The 16,148-nt window shown below is 53.7% G+C and overlaps 2 protein-coding genes across 3 annotated transcripts; one reads left to right on the top strand and one right to left on the bottom strand.

Annotated features, from left to right (window-relative positions):
* Positions 1 to 3: 3 nt before the first annotated feature.
* Positions 4 to 5,167, top strand: LOC116796592 (proton-coupled folate transporter-like). The gene is made up of 5 exons (XM_032707315.1): positions 4 to 258; positions 735 to 1,587; positions 1,977 to 2,060; positions 3,075 to 3,231; positions 3,775 to 5,167. Exons 1-5 carry the CDS (start codon positions 4 to 6, stop codon positions 3,845 to 3,847), a joined length of 1,422 nt encoding a protein of 473 aa, XP_032563206.1. The 3' UTR covers positions 3,848 to 5,167.
* Positions 5,168 to 5,950: 783 nt separating this feature from the next.
* On the bottom strand, positions 5,951 to 15,397 carry SARM1 (sterile alpha and TIR motif containing 1). Of its 2 annotated transcripts, XR_004360422.1 has the most exons (10): positions 14,780 to 15,397; positions 11,532 to 12,150; positions 11,141 to 11,353; positions 10,939 to 11,030; positions 10,200 to 10,435; positions 9,993 to 10,086; positions 9,357 to 9,546; positions 9,132 to 9,253; positions 7,281 to 8,645; positions 5,951 to 6,408 (listed from the first exon to the last, which is right to left on the bottom strand). XR_004360422.1 is itself a non-coding variant. In XM_032707312.1 (9 exons), the coding sequence occupies exons 1-9, from the start codon at positions 15,229 to 15,231 to the stop codon at positions 8,516 to 8,518; spliced, it is 2,148 nt and encodes a 715-aa protein (XP_032563203.1). In that variant the 5' UTR covers positions 15,232 to 15,397; the 3' UTR covers positions 5,955 to 8,515. The 2 variants fall into 2 exon arrangements, 1 of the variants encoding a protein (XP_032563203.1); XM_032707312.1 differs by having other exon boundaries at positions 5,955 to 8,645.
* Positions 15,398 to 16,148: the final 751 nt, after the last annotated feature.

Raw genomic sequence — 16,148 nt, 5'->3', positions numbered from 1 at the left:
GCCATGGCCGCCATGGCCGAGCCGCCGCCGCCCGGCGCCCCCCCGGCGCCCCCCGCCCGCCGCCGCCTTCGCCCGGGGCCGCTGCCCGCGGCCGAGCCGCTGCTGTTCCTGGCCACCGTGTGCGTGGTGCTGCAGGGCCCGCTCACCACCCAGTACCTGTGGGACCGGCTGGGCGCCGAGCGCGGCTACCACGGCCACAGTAGCAGCGGCTCCGCCGGCTGCGGGAACAGCAGCGCTGTCGCCGACCCGCTGCGGCAGGTGAGGGGGCACCGGGGGAGAGGGGACAAGGGAGTCCTCAGGGAGCCCTGGGGGACCAGGGAGGAACAGGGAAGGGGAGCGGGGGAAAGGGGAGCTTCAGGGGTAGCTGGGGAGTCGGCGGGAGAGGGGACACCCGGGGGAGCGGGGTGCCCCGGGGAAGCCCCGGGGAAAAGGGGAGTCCGGGGGAGCGGGAAGCTCAGGAGAAAGAGGGGACTCCGGGCGAGTAGATAAACCAGGAGCCCAAAAGGAGCAGGGGGTCCGAGGGGAGCCCTGGGGGTGCAGAGAGCCCATGGGAGTGGGGAGGAGCAGGGGAAGAGGGGAGCTCGGGAGGAGTGGGGTGTCCAGGGAGACAGTGGAGCCCCAAGGGGATCAGGGAGCCCGGAGGGGAAGGGCGGCTTGGGGAGAGCGGGGGAGTGGAGAGCCCAGGGTGGCACTGGGTGCTGTTGAGAGTTCTGAACCGCCTGTTTCTCTTGCAGGAGGTGGAAGCCCTGGTCTCCCACTGGAACCTCTACATCAACTTGGGGGGCTTCTTTGTCTGTCTCTTCTCCGTGACTCTGTTTGGACCATGGAGCGACAGCGTGGGCCGCCGTCCGGCGCTCATCCTGTCGACAGCAGGCATAGCCCTGCAAACGTCCATCTACCTGCTGGTCATGTACCTGGAGCTGCACGTTGCCTACTTGCTCCTGGGACGCCTTCTGAGTGGCCTGTCAGGAGACTACAACCTGATCCTGGCCAGCTGCTTTGCCTACGTGGCCGAGACCAGCGACAGGCGTGCGCGGACGTTCCGGGTGGCCATCCTCGAGGCGTGCCTGGGCATCGCGGGCATGCTGGCCAGCATCGGTGGCGGCCAGTGGCGCAAGGCCCAGGGCTACATCAACCCCTTCTGGCTGGCCTTTGCTGCCTCTCTTGCTGCCACTTTCTATGCTGCTTTCTGCCTTCGGGAGTCAGTGAAGCAGAGGAGACCAGCCAGGCTGTTCACGCTCAGCCATTACAAGGCTGTGTACAGGCTGTACACGGCCCCAGAGCACCCGAGCTCCAGGTGGAAGCTCGCTCTTTACTCTCTGGCTTTTTTCCTTCTTGTCACAGTGCATTTTGGAGCCAAGGACCTCTTTGTTTTATATGAGCTTGGCTTTCCTCTCTGCTGGGCTTCTGACCTCATCGGTTACGGCTCCGCCGCCAACTACCTGGCTTACCTGAGCAGCCTGGGAGGGCTGCGGCTGCTGCAGCTCTGCATTGAAGACAGCTGGGTGGCAGAGATAGCATTGATCTCAAACATTGCCGGACTGGTTGTGATTTCTCTCGCTACCACAACAGCACTGATGTTTACAGGTGATGCTAAATTCTTAAACCCTTATATTTCCGGCTTAGCGCAGAGATGCCAGTAGATGCAGGAGGGCACTGTGCTTCTGAGAGGTCAAGCACATGGAGGAAGTTCTGCCTCCATTTCACCCTGTGCACCAGCAAAGCTGTGTCTTGCTAATGGCACTGTTGGCCAAACACTAAAGTTGAACATGCATCCATATTTCCTAGAATATTTGGTTTCCCAGAGATGTATTACAGTGCAGACACAGGCTAAAGTGGATTATAGGATCTAGGAGGATGAATTGAGTCTAAATACAGCAGGGAGAAACTGCCTGCAGCTACAGATTTCTGGGACTGACTTTGGAGACTTTATTTTTCAGCTGAGCTTTCCCTAATGTGCTGTATCTTGCTCACAGGTTATGGGATTCTGTTCCTTTCCATGGCAACCACTCCAGTCATCAGATCCAAGCTCTCCAAGCTGGTCAGCGAGACGGAACAGGGTAAGGAGTTACCTGGTGTGCTTAAGCCAGGTCCTGAAACACTGTCTTCTTGGAACACTGAAACCAAAATGTTTGAGGAAGTTAGGACTTCTGTGGTTCCTCTGGACTCCTGTGTGTTTGCACTCACCTTCAGACCCAGGATAGCATTTTATTTTTTTTTCAGAGTAATTGTAATTCACTGATTTACACTTGCTGCATTTTCAAGATGAGGACAAGGAAAAGCAAGATGAAAAGAATTTGCAGGAATGGTTTATTCATCTATCTGTTCATCTCCAAAAGGTTTACAAGGAGCAGGAGTTAAAATGGGTTATGTAACAAGGAGAAAAGAGCGATTCTCTGACCATACTGATCTGTAGATCAGTAACAGGGGGAAGAACCAGATGTTGTTGGAGGGTTATATGATTGACTGTGGTAAAAGATCATGGATAACCTGTAGGAGGAGCATATTTGCCCTTCGTCCAGTAATGTATTTGGAGATTGTGCACTTGCTGTGAAACATGGCATAGGAATGTGTCTGAGGCAGAGGGAGGGGGGAGTTGAGGTAGGAACAGTCAATAGGGGATTTTGCAGAATTCACGTTTCTTATTTTAGAATGAAGATGGTGCGTACTCGACACCAGATTATGATGCTAAATCTATAAATTGCTGTCTTCTGCTGTACTTAATATTTAACAAGTGATAAGATATACTTTTCAGTAAACAGATCTATATAGCCCTAGTCTGAAGCATTTACAGTCCAGCTGATAGATAATATCCCTCGTCAGCCCAGGCGATACCAATTGTGCAGGTCGGTGAGATGGTCCTGGCTACAGAGAAGCAAGTGGGACAGGTTTAACCAGCCAGGCCAACTCTGTGTCCCAGCTTACCACATTTGATACTCACACACCAGTTTTCTGATGGGAAGTGCAAACCCTTAGGAGGATTCACAGAATCCCACCGAAGGTGACATGTTAAAGCCATTTGCAGGCATTAACCACCTGTCTGTCTCACCATTAATCTCTTTTCTCTTTTCCAGGTGCTCTCTTTGCTTCTGTTGCCTGCGTGCAAGGGCTGTGTTCCCTCGTGGCTACAGGAGTGTTCAACTCTCTCTACCCTGTGACCTTGCACTTCATGAGAGGATTCCCATTTCTCTTCGGGGCTATAATCCTTCTTATTCCAGCAGCTATCATTGGGTAATTTAGTTCAAATTTCTAAACTTTGCCACAGGACCTGTGAAATGTCATGTGGAAAATATTATTTACTCTTCTTGGGAGAGACAGTTTTTAAGGCATATTTTCAATTGAGCTTATGAGAGGATGTTTGGTACCCCAGTAAACAGAGATGCAGGTCATTTCTTCTGGAATCTGAGTCCTAGGGATAAACCTGCAGCCTGAGTAATGTAGCTGCAAATACTCAGAATGCTTCAGAGTTTCACTCCACCCTCAGTGGAATCCAAAATCTGGAGCTGAATTTGAAAGTCCTCCTTTATGGAAGAGAGGGAGCTCTCAGCAGTCTCTCTTCCTGTCATTTCTTTAATAATTAAAGCAAAAGTTGTATTGTGATAGAAAACATCCTGTGGTAGGTTCTGGGAGAAGGAATGTGTTGAGATTTGCAGTAGAAGTGCAACAGCTCTTGGCAGGGTCATTTCGTTCTGTTCCTTTGAAACTTTAAAACTCACTTAATTCAGTGACATCCCAGTGTGCCTTCAAAGGTTCTAACTGTTTGTTCTTTCGTAGGTGGATTCAAATCTGGGACTCAAAACATGACTACAATCACTTCCAAGATCCCCCATCCCCTGCAAAAGACTGATCAGCAACTTAGCAACAAGGAATTGGCCAGCACAGCAGTGTCCACCTGAAGACTGCTCTTTACTCTTCCCTCAAAGGACAGATTAGTGTGGGAGGGACACCCTCCTTGCCCCTACTAACTTTTAAATGCCAGGCAGTTGGAAATCATGGCTCTGACTACAGGAGGAACCTGATTTGCAGATGTGAATGCCTCCTCAACATTTGTTGGCTCATCTGTGAGAGAAAACCCAAGAGACCCAAAAGCCAGCCAAGCTGTTGTGGGCCATTTGCAAGGCTGGTTAGTGGTTTGGGGTTTGGAGAAGGCACCGTGACATGCTTTTAAGGGGGAGAGAGGACTGAGTTCTGGTTTAATTGCCAAACACATTCCCCTCTGAGTATTGCAGTGTGTAGCAGATGAGCTTTTGGTGTGGGTGAGGCAAGGACTGAAGCCTGCAGAGCCAGACTGAAGCAGAGGTACAATAGTGTACTGCTGAGGAGGAAGATCTATGATCTGGATCAGCATGTTGCTTGTAAAAATCCTACAAGTGTCACATGCCAGACCAAGCTCCCCACAGAAATCCTCGTGGAGAGGGCTAGTTTAGCACAAAACTGCTACTGCTGTCCTTATGGACTGAACCAGCTTCAGTTTTGCAAGTTAAAGGTGTCCTAGGAAGAGGATCTAACTCATGAAGCGTTTGTAGGAGAGCCAGTTGCATGTCCTGCCTGTTTGCAGCTCAGCTCAGGATCTCAGGTGCTTTTAAAAACTAACAGACCATCTGAGAATACTACAGTGCAAATAGAATATATCCTGAGTTGGAAGGAGCCCACAAGGATCATCAAAGTAACTCCTGTCAGTGCCTTAATTGACAGTTGCCAAAATTGATGAATTTCAGGCTAAAATTGTCAAACTGGGCCCCCTTAAGTGAAGCCCCTTACACTGTAGGTGTGCCCTAGTGTCTTGGGAAATCACTGCTGTGCTTATGGCAGAGTCCTTCATCACCAATACACTGTGCTGTAGTGATGAGCTGGTGTGGGACTAGTGTCTTTAAGGTTAATTTTTTGTTGTTGTATGGGGCACAACTTTATGTTGGTGACCTCAGTTCTGCTGCCTCTCTCAGGATCTGTTGATGCCAGCAAGCAAATCTCATGTTCGTGGTGCTTACAATTGTTCCTTTCAAAGCATTGCCTGTGTTGCCACAATCCTGTTTTCTTCCAAGTGCCATAAACCAGCAGTTCTGTGTACACTGCACTGTACACACTGTTCAAGTACCTGCAATAATGTCATTATTATTACTTTCAAAATGAATAAAACCTCCATTCTCTTTTATGGCTCATAAAATGACAGATTTCTTGTGCAGCTGTTGATATCGTTTGTCCTTGCCCTGTCGGGGACTTCTCTCCATTATTTTTATGCTGTGTCCTTTATTGAAGTAAAGAGGAAGCAGTGGGAATTTATCTGCCTTGTGGAGAATGAATGTGTGAGAGTCACAAGTCAGGAAAAATCCAGGTTTGGGACTTGCAAGGAGCCAAAACTTGCTTTTCCTGACCACCTGAGTAAAGGTTGCCAGGAGTGCTTTGTCTGAAACCTGTCCTTAAGTATGAAGTAAATATGAAATGCTTATACACAGCTTTGTTCCCATCCATTAGGAGTTTGTGACAAAAGCAGGGGAACGGGGGAGAGGAAAAACAAGATAATTGGGGAGTAGAGAAGCAGGAGGTGGAGAAGCAGAGAGTCTTAAAGAACTTGGTGTTACGCCACTTGCTCCGTGTAGGAATGCCAGAGGACATAAGAGTTACGGGTCTGATTGCTGGGCTAAGCCCAGAATGAACCTCCCCAAGGAACAGGGCATGCTGTGAGTGTTGTGGTAGATGTTTGTGGCTGAACTGATTGTGAAGTAAAGTTCTTCTCTACCACGGGCTCCATGGATGCCAATCCAAGCGGCTGCTCAGTGTGCAGTGAGGTGAAACTTGTGTACTGGCTCTGCTCCCCTGCTTGTGCCAGTGTGCTTGCAGGGGAGAAATTCAATAGGAACTATTATGCCTTATTAAAAAAATTAAAACAAAGTTTTTCTAGGCTGTCCTCCAAGAACTACAACAGAGAAGCCATGCGTGGTGACTGTGGGCAGCAGGCGGAGTCCCTGGGGCTGCAGGGAGCTACATCAGTCCATGCAAAGGTGAGTGTGAAGTGGGGGTCCTGCAGGGAATGGTGCCTGGGGAATGTCAGTTCTGCTGCATGATGGCAAGGGAGAGCAGGTGTGAGAAGGCTGCAGGGAGAGAAGCCCATGATACAGAGATGAGGTGGGGATTTAGAGTGTAAACCAGATTTATTAATAATTCCTGATAGAACAACTCCAGACGCTTTTGACATCACATAGCAAAGGAATGAAGGGAGGGTGAGGACAGAATTCCTTTCCTTGAGAGTGCTCCAGCTGGAAGGGGCTGGGTATGAGATATTTTGCCAGGAGCAGGGTGAGTTCATTAAGGTGAAGATAATGATGGAGAAACAGGAGAAACAGGAGAAACAGGAGGAGTCTGGGCAGCTGGAACATGAGGTGGGATCTTGTTCCAGGTGAGTCACCTGAGCTGTAGAGAACAAGTAAATCTCCACATTGAATAGTGAGTGAGGAGGTTAATTGCTACAGAGCTCCTGGGAAACAAGATGCAATAATCTTAGTGGGTATTATTGTAGGGAGAAAAATCCTTAGAACTGTTTGTGTGGAACTCCTTCAGTGGCCATGGAGGCCTTGACATTCAATCAGTTATTCAAGACTTTTCCCTGAAGCAGCTCACAGGTGGCTTTTTTGCTTTAGCATATTCACCTTTGGGCTCATCTGCTGGCTTCTTCATATTTAATCTGGAGATAAGATAGATTCTATTTCTAGTGGATTCTGGGCAGATATGGCTATTAACCTTTCACAGGAGAGCAAAGATGCCATTAACTGTGAGCTGATAAGAGCTACCCATAAAGCTGTGATTAAGCACCATAATTAACTTCTTTTTTTTTTTCCCCCTGAAATGTTCATGAGTCTAAGCCAGAAGAAAAAGTGTTTGTGTTCCTGCCAGTTAAGGCAAGCAGCGAGGCTTCAGGGAGAGCCAGGAGGAGGACAAGGTGGCTGAGGCTCCTCTTTGTCTCCTGCAAGAGTTATCTTGAGCAGGGATGGGAAGAGGAGCTTGCTTGCTTCTGCAGGGTGGTACAGCAGCCTGGTCTTCAGAGCATCAGGGCAGCCTGGTGTTTTTCTGTGTTCCTCCATGCTCTTCCTCCTGCCCGTGCTCTGAACAAGGATGTCTTTTTGCATTACTCACTTTGCATCAAAAAATACAAACTTAGGTAGGAGATGCAATTTCTGCTCCTAATTGCACAATGGCTGCTCGCCCTCCAAGCAGGTGGGAGAAGCAGGACAAGGCTGGGAGTGTGGAATTCAGGGATTTGTGTCAGGATGCCCGTGGTTCCTCACCAGCAGTGTAAGCAGCAGGCAGTGCCAGTCCTGGTCCAGCAGCTCACTCCTAGCATCCTTTGCCAGCCCTTTGCATCAGCTTTACTCTTCCTTGATATTTTAAGGTGAGTAGCTGCAAAAAGCCCCAGTGGGTGTTGAGAAGAGCTCGGTAGAAAGAAACAAATGCTACTTGGTATTGCATCCATCAGTGAGTAGGGACAACCCTGAGGAGCTCAGCCAAGGCTGTTGGGGTGTGTGATGGTCAGCAGGGAGATACACCAGCTCCTGCTGGAAGAGCAGACCATGGGAGATCTGCTGTGAAGGAGTGACAGAATAAAATACAGCCAGTGGATAATAACCCCATGAGTACAGCACAGCAATTAGCATCTTGCCTATCTGCATGGAGATATGTTTTCCAGAGTCACCATCCAGCCTCCCACACCCTAGAAGTACAGACCTGATAGAGTGGTGAAGCTGAGACATCAGATGAAGGGAAGGAGGGTGTTTTAAAAGCACTTTTGGAGAGATCCTGCAGAAACTTCACGTGGTCTAACCCCAAACTTCCATTGCCAGAGTTAAGAGCACACAGTGGTTTTGCAGCACTGGGAGGTGGAAGGCCCTCGAGGAGGGAGTGAGCTCTTGTGATAAAGGGACATTACTGGAAAAGAGAAAGCAGTTCAGAAGGCCTCTGTGTGTTATCTTTCCCAAACACAGGGATTTCTTTAGGGCTTAGCTTTTATTTGCCCTTTTCTGCTCTCAGTTGCTGACCCCAAGGATATTGCCATGGCACAAGCAGAGCCACACGGTGCTTATAGACCATTTTCTGTCAGTTGTTCTTCTCTCCCATTTGTCCTTTTGCAATGGACCCTCACCAGTTCCCCAGTTTTCAGCCCTTAGAAGATCCTGCCTCTTTGCACGTGTTTCTGGGGGAAGCTGCAGCCACTTGTGGGGGGCCGGATGGTGCCATTCTCCCTCACACCCCCTGCACGTCCTGCTGTCCCACAGGAGGATGTGGAAGACAACTTGTCCATCCCAGAGTCCACCCAGTCTTGGCTCACCAGGCGCCGTGTGAGTGAGTACCGACCTTTTAGGTCCAAGGGCTTGTATTTGGAGAGTGAAGAGGGAGTAATGAGCCACACGCCTTCTCTCAAGCCAGGGTACTAAGATGGGAAAAAGTCAAGAGAGACAAATGGGGACCCACACAAAAAGGGGTCACCTGGGAAGTCTCTGGGGGGGATGAGGCAGCTGTGCTGGTTCTAGCTCTGCCCCACGGAGAGCAAGCAGTCCAGCCCATTCTCTGACCCAGCCGAGGAGTCCCGGGAGGAGCGGCCCTGGAGAAAGCGAATGATTTTGTCGATCGTGGCCTCCTGGTACTCATGGGACCACCTGTGTTTGAGGAGAAAATGTGGTTTAATTTTTCTGTTGCCTGAGATGCCACAAGATAGCTCTGTTCGTTTGGGCCGGGAGCCCATGGAAAATGGAGCAACACTGGATGCTGCAGGATGCCCTGCCAGGCTGGGACACATGAAGGGGAAGCAGGAGGGGAGAGGAATTCAAGTGAACTGCAAAACCTGCCATAATCACTCCTGCCTGGAGGGCTGGGGGCACAGGGAAGGGTGTCCTCCCAGCAGTGCTGGCATGGGGAGCTCTGTCACCCAGAGGAGCCTCAAGCACAACACCAGCAACAGGGATGTGGTGGGAACCTTTGCTCCCTGCATGCTCTGGACTTCCTGAAGTGACTCACTGCTCCTTTGACCTGTTCTGTCTCTCTCATCTGTTTCTCTCAATGTCCTTGTGCTCTTTGCTACTGCTTATGCAAGATGTTCTCTGCAGGTGTCAAGGAACCCCAAGGCACAGATGGCTTTTACTTACTTGATACCATTAAATTTCAGGACAGCCCTCATGTCCTTGGGAAGCGTTTCTGGATCTGGCCACTCAAAATGATCTGTAACAGGTACAATGTTCTTTCCAGAGTTCAAGGCTGTCACAATCTCCTGCAGGAACATGCAGGTGCTCAGGCTGTGGCCTGTGTCAGCCCATCACCAGCCCCTTCCTGTTCCAGTGTCCACCCAGCTCCCACCTGATGGCATTTCCTACCTTGTGTACCCAGTCCTTGCACTCAGGGTCTTCCATGCATTTATCCAGTGCATTTGGTGAGAGGACCAGTACAAAATTGCGGGCGCTCATGACGCTCTGGATCAGCTTATCCTCAAATTTCCCTGCCTCCAGCTTCTCCACGTCAATGAACACACTGAAACCATGCAGCTGCAGGTGGACCTTCAGCAGGCTGGTGGCAAGAGAGGACAGCACCATGAGGAGAGGTTTCACGTGCTCTCCCACCCCATTGATAAGATATGGTGAGACAGAGGAGCAGCAAAGAGGCTCCCACAGGGAATGGCACATTTCTTGAGATACCAGCTCCAGCCCAGCCTGCTTACAGCTGTCTGGGCACATGCAGAGAACACAGGGAGCTGATCATTAGCTCCCTGCTGTGATCCCCGAAGAGCACAGCTTGAGGAAAGGGTAAGTCAGCGTCAAAGAGAGGCAAGGTGGCAGTGACAGGACTGGGAATTAGCCTGTTAACCGTGCAGGTTACGGCACGTGCTGTCCCCATTTGCTCTGTGGCTTTTGGCAGCATCTCCCTCCTCCCCATTCCACATTTTTCCCACAACTGATAACCTGCCTTTGCTCTGGACTTCAGCCCAGCACCACAATCTTGCCTGCAGGACTCACCTGGCCAGCTGCGACCCGGTGCTCCTCCGGTAGCTGATGAACACATCGGTCCCGTTGGACGTGGTTTGCAGTGTTATAGGGGAGTGAAGCGTTTCTAGGCAGAGCAAACAGCAACCAAATGTTAACAAACCCCCAGCAGCTCACCCCAAACACCCCCCAGTGCTCATCCACCCCCTCCCGCCTGCCCCGCAGCGGCGGTGCCCGCACCCCTGGCCGCGGTGAGGATGCGGACGCGGTGGAAGCCCGTGTCGATGTGACAGTCCTCCTGCAGCTGCTGCTCCGTCACCCGGTGCAGGAAGTTGCGGTTGATGCCGCAGGTGAGCAGGTTGTAGGTGTACTGCCGGAATTTGGGGTCGATGCCGCCCAGCCAGTCGGCCAGGTTGCTGCGGTCGCAGGTGGAATAGTTTGCGAAGGTCTTGAGCTCTGTCAGCTCCCGGAAAAACCTGGTGGAGAAACAAATGACGGCGTGGAGGGGGAAGGGGAGAGCTGAGAGACCAGGCAGAACCTAGAGACATGTGGTACCACAGCTTTTATCTGCCCAGGAGGGAGTGCAGCCCCATGCTGTAGTGAAGGATGAGTGAAAGGAGTAGAAAAGAGAAGAACAGCTGCATGGGAGTGCTGGTCCTCGGGTGTGGCGGGTGTGAGAAGCTAAGAGAGGAGAAGCTTGGTTAAGTTCCTGTCTTTCTGAGTAACTTGCAGGAACCCACATGCCCAGTGCCATAGGTGGTCTTTCTCCATCCAACACCTCTGCCATGCACTGGCTCCATTGCAGAAATCCCTCTGGGACTGCAAAGTGCAGCAAAAAAGTCCTGGCAGTCCAGGTTTTGCATTTGGAGGATCTCTGTTCTTGTCTTTGCAAGAAGGGAAATGCACAGACCTTGTCCCCAGCTCTGCCACTGTGGTGATGGCCATGAGAGAGTCCAACATGCCCTGGTGGCAGTCTTACCTTTTCCGAGTGATGCTGGAGTCCATCCCCAAATCCTCTTGCAGCTCCTTCTCTGTCAGCCTCAGTAGAATGTCCCCATCCACCTGGTGATCCTGCCAAGAGAAATCCAGGCTGGAAAGGTCTCAGGAAAAGGTTACACCTCTGCCGCAAGATGGGGCAGAAGGGCCCATCCGCGTGTCCCTCCCCTGGCACAGAGCCCTACCAGAAATCTCTGGCAGTATTTGTTGAATCCGATCTGCTGCAGCCACGTCTGCACCTCGCAGGACTTCCAGTTGGGAACCGTGGGCAGGATGCGCCGAGGAACCTCCTCCCCTATCATGCGCAGCACCTTTTTGGCCAGGGAGGACGTGGTGCTGCTGGTGGAGTAGCACACTATCCTCTTCAGGCTCTGCGTAGCCCCGATCTCACTGAAAATCTGGGGACACAAAAGGTGGAGGCTTTTCTTTCCCTCCTCCTCCCCACAAGCTGTGCCAGGCCAGGTATGCAGGACCAGGGCGCTTGGTGAGCTCACATAGGAGCAAAAGACACCAAGATGAGATTGTGGCCACCCTTCCCTTTGGCATCGCCTTCCTTCAGGCCAACCTACCCTTTACCTGTGTTTTCTTCTGCCTGGTTTTGATGGTGGCCTCGGTGCAGAGGTAGAAGGCAGCGATGCACTGGGCTTCCAGCCGCGAGCTGTCCAGCAGGGGCACGAGCCGCTGCAGGTCCTCCGCCGTCCGCCCCTGGATGTTGTCACTGCTGCCCAGCATCTCACAGGCAAACTGCTCCGGGTCCAGGGAGGCGATGAACGGCTCCACCAGAGCCAGAGTCCCCGAGCGCTCCACCTCCTTCTCGATTTCCTTGTTGGTGGCCAGCACCGTGATGGCCAGGCACGCGTGCAGCCGGATGAGTTCGTCTTCTTTTGAGAACACCAGCGGGAAAAGCCATTCTGCTGCCTTCTTCTCGATCATCAGGCGCTGGTTGGCCTGCCCTCCGTACATGGCACAGTTGGCCAAGGCCATGGCGCAGTGCCGCAGCACGATGGGGTCCGTCCAGCGGCACCAGTACAGGATGGCATCCAGGCCTCCGTCAGAGATGAGCTGGAAACAGGTCTCCTCAGTGTGTTTGAACATGTGCTCCAGGATCCCTGAGACGCTTTGCACCAGCTGGGGAACATCTCGCTCCTTGGCTAAGTTCAGAATCACGCCCAGGCCGATCCGAGCAATCCGATCCCTGTGGGAAGGAGAGGTGCAGCAAGGTGAAGGGGAGATGGATGTGCAAGGAGTGAGAACAGCGACTTGCATGTGAACTCCCCCATGCTTCAGTGGCATTTGTCCCAGGACAGACAGGTGTTTCCCTGTGGGACACAGGTGCCAGATACGCAACGCAGTGAGATGCAACAGGCTGTGTTGGAAGAACTGGTGTAGGAAGAACCTATCTGGGTCTGATGGAAGAGCTTGTGATGGGACAGGACATGGAGTGCACAGCCCAGGGCCACCTCACTGGATGCTCACATGCTTGAGGTAGGACATACATAGCAATTAACAGGCAGGGCAGGCTAATGCCAGGCTGGAAATGGATTTGCTGTGTCAGCATTGCTGGGGGTGTGTGAACTGCTTTTTGTTAGGGGGTGAAACTTCTTTGTCCCTAAGCAGTGCTGTCAGGACAGGGCTCTCACACCTGGCTGAGCAGCCACGCAGCCCTGTCCACAGGGACGAGTGTCAGAGATGCCTGTCCTAGGATGGCAGCTGGAGGAAAGCTGTTTGTTTCCCCCGTCCTGTGCTCTCCTAGAAGAGGACAGCAAGAGTCCAGGGCAGGTGGCCAAGGGCCACTAGCTGCTGCTCAGCCATGGCTGGCCTTGGGAGCCCTGTACTGCTAGGATGGTCTTAAAGTGACACCTGAATGGGGCTGTGCCCTGAAAATACAGTGAGGAAGGGGGAAATCAGGATCATAGAATGGTTTGGGTTGGACAGGACTTTAAAGCTCGTCTCATTCTAACCCCCATCTGTGGGCAGAGACACCTTCCACTAGACCAGGTTGCTCCAAGCCACATCCAACCTGGTCTTGAACACTTCCAGGGATGGGGCAGCCACAGCTTCTCTGGGCAACCTGGGCAGTGCCTCACCACCCTCTGAGATGGGCTCTTGGCTGCCCTCCCATGAGCTTTCCTGAGGTGAGTAGCAGCTCCATCTCTTCCCTTAGCACCTGTTTGGTGCTGTGTTGGAGCTGTCTGGTTTGTGAAGCAGTGCTGGCACAGATGCCCCGTGCTATGCTGCTCATGAGGGCAGTGCCACGCTTGGTCCCCAGCGGTGGTGGGGTGATGGCACACCAGCTTCTGTGCTGGCAAGCGGGAAGAGCATTTCTGGGAAACCTGTGACCCACAGGGCTCACGCTGACCTTGGGGTGGGTTTGACAGGAAATGCTGTGGAGAGCTCTGGGAAAGAAAAAAAAAAGCCCTCAGCCTGAGTCTGGCTCCAAGCCCAGACTCGGACATGGAGCTGGATGACAAACACAGCCCCACCAGGTCCCCGACTCCCAGTAGCTGTAGATGGAGCCAGGGCTGGTCCAGCTACCAGCTAAACACCACTGCTGCTGTGCATGGAGTGGAAGAGGTCTGTAAGCCAGCGGCTTGGATCCAAGGGGGGACCCCACACCTCCCTGCCATCGATCGGAGGTTGATGGTGGGTCAGGCTGCAGGGAGGAAGGGGCTTGGGGCCCATGGCTTCTCCAAGACCCTGACCCCATGAACTGCTCCTGGAGCAGAGATGGCGACTCCAGTAAATGCTTTCTCTTGCCAAGAAGCTGAGTGCTGAATGTAGACCGTGCCAGTGATGCCTTCTGGGATTAAATTCCACCCTAATGGGCTTTTCTAATTTAGTTGTCGCTTATTTTTGCCTACCAGTGCATGCAGTGAGGCCCAGGCTGGGAGTCCACAACCTTACAGCAAGAGACATCACCCAGGAAGCTGGAGCAACACTTTGGCCAGGCTCCCTCCACGTGCTTCCCAGACCCCTGGCTGGGGATGGCTGGGCTGGGGTGCTCCGAGGGAGAGTGGAACTGGCAGAGTGCATTTGGGGTGTTGGAAGGACGGGTTGTGTGCAGGTGCTGCATCAGCAGTGCTGTGCATTTGGATGTGTCAGGATGCACCTTTGTGCACACGTTTGTACACACACACACACACACACACGGAGGCACGTGATCCCACCCTACCTGTGCCCATGCTCTGGCAGAGCCAGCCCCGCGCCTCTCACCTGTCCTGGGCAGCAGCACATGTGTCTGAGCGAGGGACCATGGGCTGGGGGGCTCTGGGGCCCACCCACCAGCCAGCCCCCTCCTTATGGCTCCATTCCAGCCCTGGTCAGCAGCAGGAAGTCTCTGAGAAGTGGCTTTGTCCTCCTCCCACTGCGGTTATGGCTAAGGGGGAGTTGCGTCTTGTCCTTGGGGTCAGATGCTCTGAGCCAGCCAGACTGACTCAGCTCGATCACAAAGGGTGGCCCCAGGCTGAGGGGGGCACCCTGATCCTCACCAGCTGGGGCCAGTCCTCCCTCCAGCTGTGGGGGAAGGGAGCAGCTCATATCATTGCCTGGACATGAGTCAGGGACCCTCAGTGCAAGTGGTGGGTGTGGGGGGGAGCAGGGAAGTTTATGGGGTGTGGGTGAGATGGGTGTAGGTAGGTCAAGGCCAGATTGGATGGGGCTTGGAGCAACCTGGTCTAGTGGAAGGTGTCCCTGTCTATGGTGTGGGGTTGGAACTGGATACTCTTTAAGGTCCCTTCCAACCCAAACCATTCTGTGACCCTGTGAAAGAGCTGACGGTGGGGAGGGCTGTGCCTGGCAGGGCAGGGGGCTCTTTGCAGACTCACCTGTTTTCTGCCACCAGGATCTGCTCCAGGAGTTTTCCTGCCTGGCACTTGGTCTCCAGCTCGGCGGTGTACAGCAGGTTGAGCAGCAGGTCCAGGCCCCCCTCCAGGCGGATCACATCGCACAGCACCTTGGCCACGTCCCTCCCCAGCGCGGGCATCCCCCAGGCCTCCTCCACCAGGCGGAACACCTCGGTGATGGCCGCCCGCAGCCCCTCGGCGGTGGTCGCCTGCGTGGCTTGGGCGATGGCCCGGCGCAAGGCGGGCAGGACACGCTCCAGTGCCTCCCGCACCTCGGTGCCCACCCCTGGGGAGACCCCCCGGTGCTCCCGGGCGCTGCCCCCGCCCGCCCAGCCGCCCGCCCGGCTCACACACTCGGGCACCGTCAGCCGCTCCGCGCTCGCCATGGCCAGAGACCGGCCCAGGGTGTGCAGGGAGAGGAGCAGGGCGAGCATCCGTGGCTGCTACCGCAGCATCCCCTGCCACCCGCCCCGCAGCGCCCGCAGGGACCCCGCGCTCCTGCGGGGACGCGGGTGGCCGCGGGGGGGGGGGGGGGCACGGGAGGGGGGCCGCGTCCCGCTTCCCCCTCTGCCCTGACGGGATGCGGAGCTGGAAGCGGAGCGGGATCCGCCTTCCCCGAGCCGGGCTCAGCATCCCGGTCCCCGGGGCTGATGTCACCGGGCGTAGGCGCCGCCTCTCCGAGGAGGGGCTCGGTCCGGCAGCTGCATCCCCCTCCCGCTGCAGATGCTCCGGCATCCCCCAGACCCCTCCTGCCACCAGCCGTGGAGGGATTTAACAGAAGCGTGGATGTGGCGCTTGGGAAGAGGGCTTAGAGTGGGCTTGGCAGGGCTGGGATAATGGTTGAACTCGATCTTAGAGGTGTTTTCCGACCTAAATTCTACGACTGCGGCCTTTCAGTACTTAAATACACCTTACAAAAAAGAGGGAGAGTGACTATTTACTCAGGTAGACAGTGATAGGACACGAGGGAATGGTTTTAAACTAAAAGAGGAGTGATTCAGATTGAATATTAGAAGGATGTTCTTCCTTGTGAGGGTGGCGATGCACTGACACAGCTTGTCCAGAGAAGCTATGGATGTCCCACCCCTGAAAGTGTTCAAGGACAGGCTGGATGAGTCTTGGAGTAACCTGTTGTAGTGGAAGATGCCCTTATGCTCAGCAGGAGGCTGGAACTAGACACAAACAATTCCATGATTCCACAGCCCTCTCTGCCCAGCCTGAGCTGGGGCTTGACCTTCTGTCCCTGTGGCCCCCCACCTTGCCCGAGCTGTTGCTACGGTGGTCAGTCCACAGCAGGCAGGGACTCCCACACTGTTTTTGCAGCAGGTCTCTCCGGGACCCTCTGCGACCA

The sequence above is a fragment of the Chiroxiphia lanceolata genome, chromosome 20 (genome assembly GCF_009829145.1).
Source record: "Chiroxiphia lanceolata isolate bChiLan1 chromosome 20, bChiLan1.pri, whole genome shotgun sequence".
Classification (NCBI taxonomy): domain Eukaryota; kingdom Metazoa; phylum Chordata; class Aves; order Passeriformes; family Pipridae; genus Chiroxiphia; species Chiroxiphia lanceolata.
Note: the sequence above shows the minus strand (reverse complement) of the source record. Positions and strands in the feature narration are given on the sequence as shown.

What these genes read in the sequence shown, in the direction of transcription:
- LOC116796592 (XM_032707315.1), top strand. Translation starts at nt 4, where the DNA reads ATGGCCGCCATGGCCGAGCCGCCGCCGCCCGGCGCCCCCCCGGCGCCC. An exon ending in AACAGCACTGATGTTTACAG is followed by an intron (nt 1,588 to 1,976) that starts GTGATGCTAAAT and finishes TCTTGCTCACAG; the next exon opens with GTTATGGGATTCTGTTCCTT. An exon ending in ATTCCAGCAGCTATCATTGG is followed by an intron (nt 3,232 to 3,774) that starts GTAATTTAGTTC and finishes GTTCTTTCGTAG; the next exon opens with GTGGATTCAAATCTGGGACT.
- SARM1 (XM_032707312.1), bottom strand. Translation starts at nt 15,231, where the DNA reads ATGCTCGCCCTGCTCCTCTCCCTGCACACCCTGGGCCGGTCTCTGGCC. An exon ending in CATCCTCACCGCGGCCAGGG is followed by an intron (nt 10,087 to 10,199) that starts GTGCGGGCACCG and finishes TGCTCTGCCTAG; the next exon opens with AAACGCTTCACTCCCCTATA. An exon ending in ACCGGGTCGCAGCTGGCCAG is followed by an intron (nt 9,547 to 9,992) that starts GTGAGTCCTGCA and finishes TCTTGCCACCAG; the next exon opens with CCTGCTGAAGGTCCACCTGC.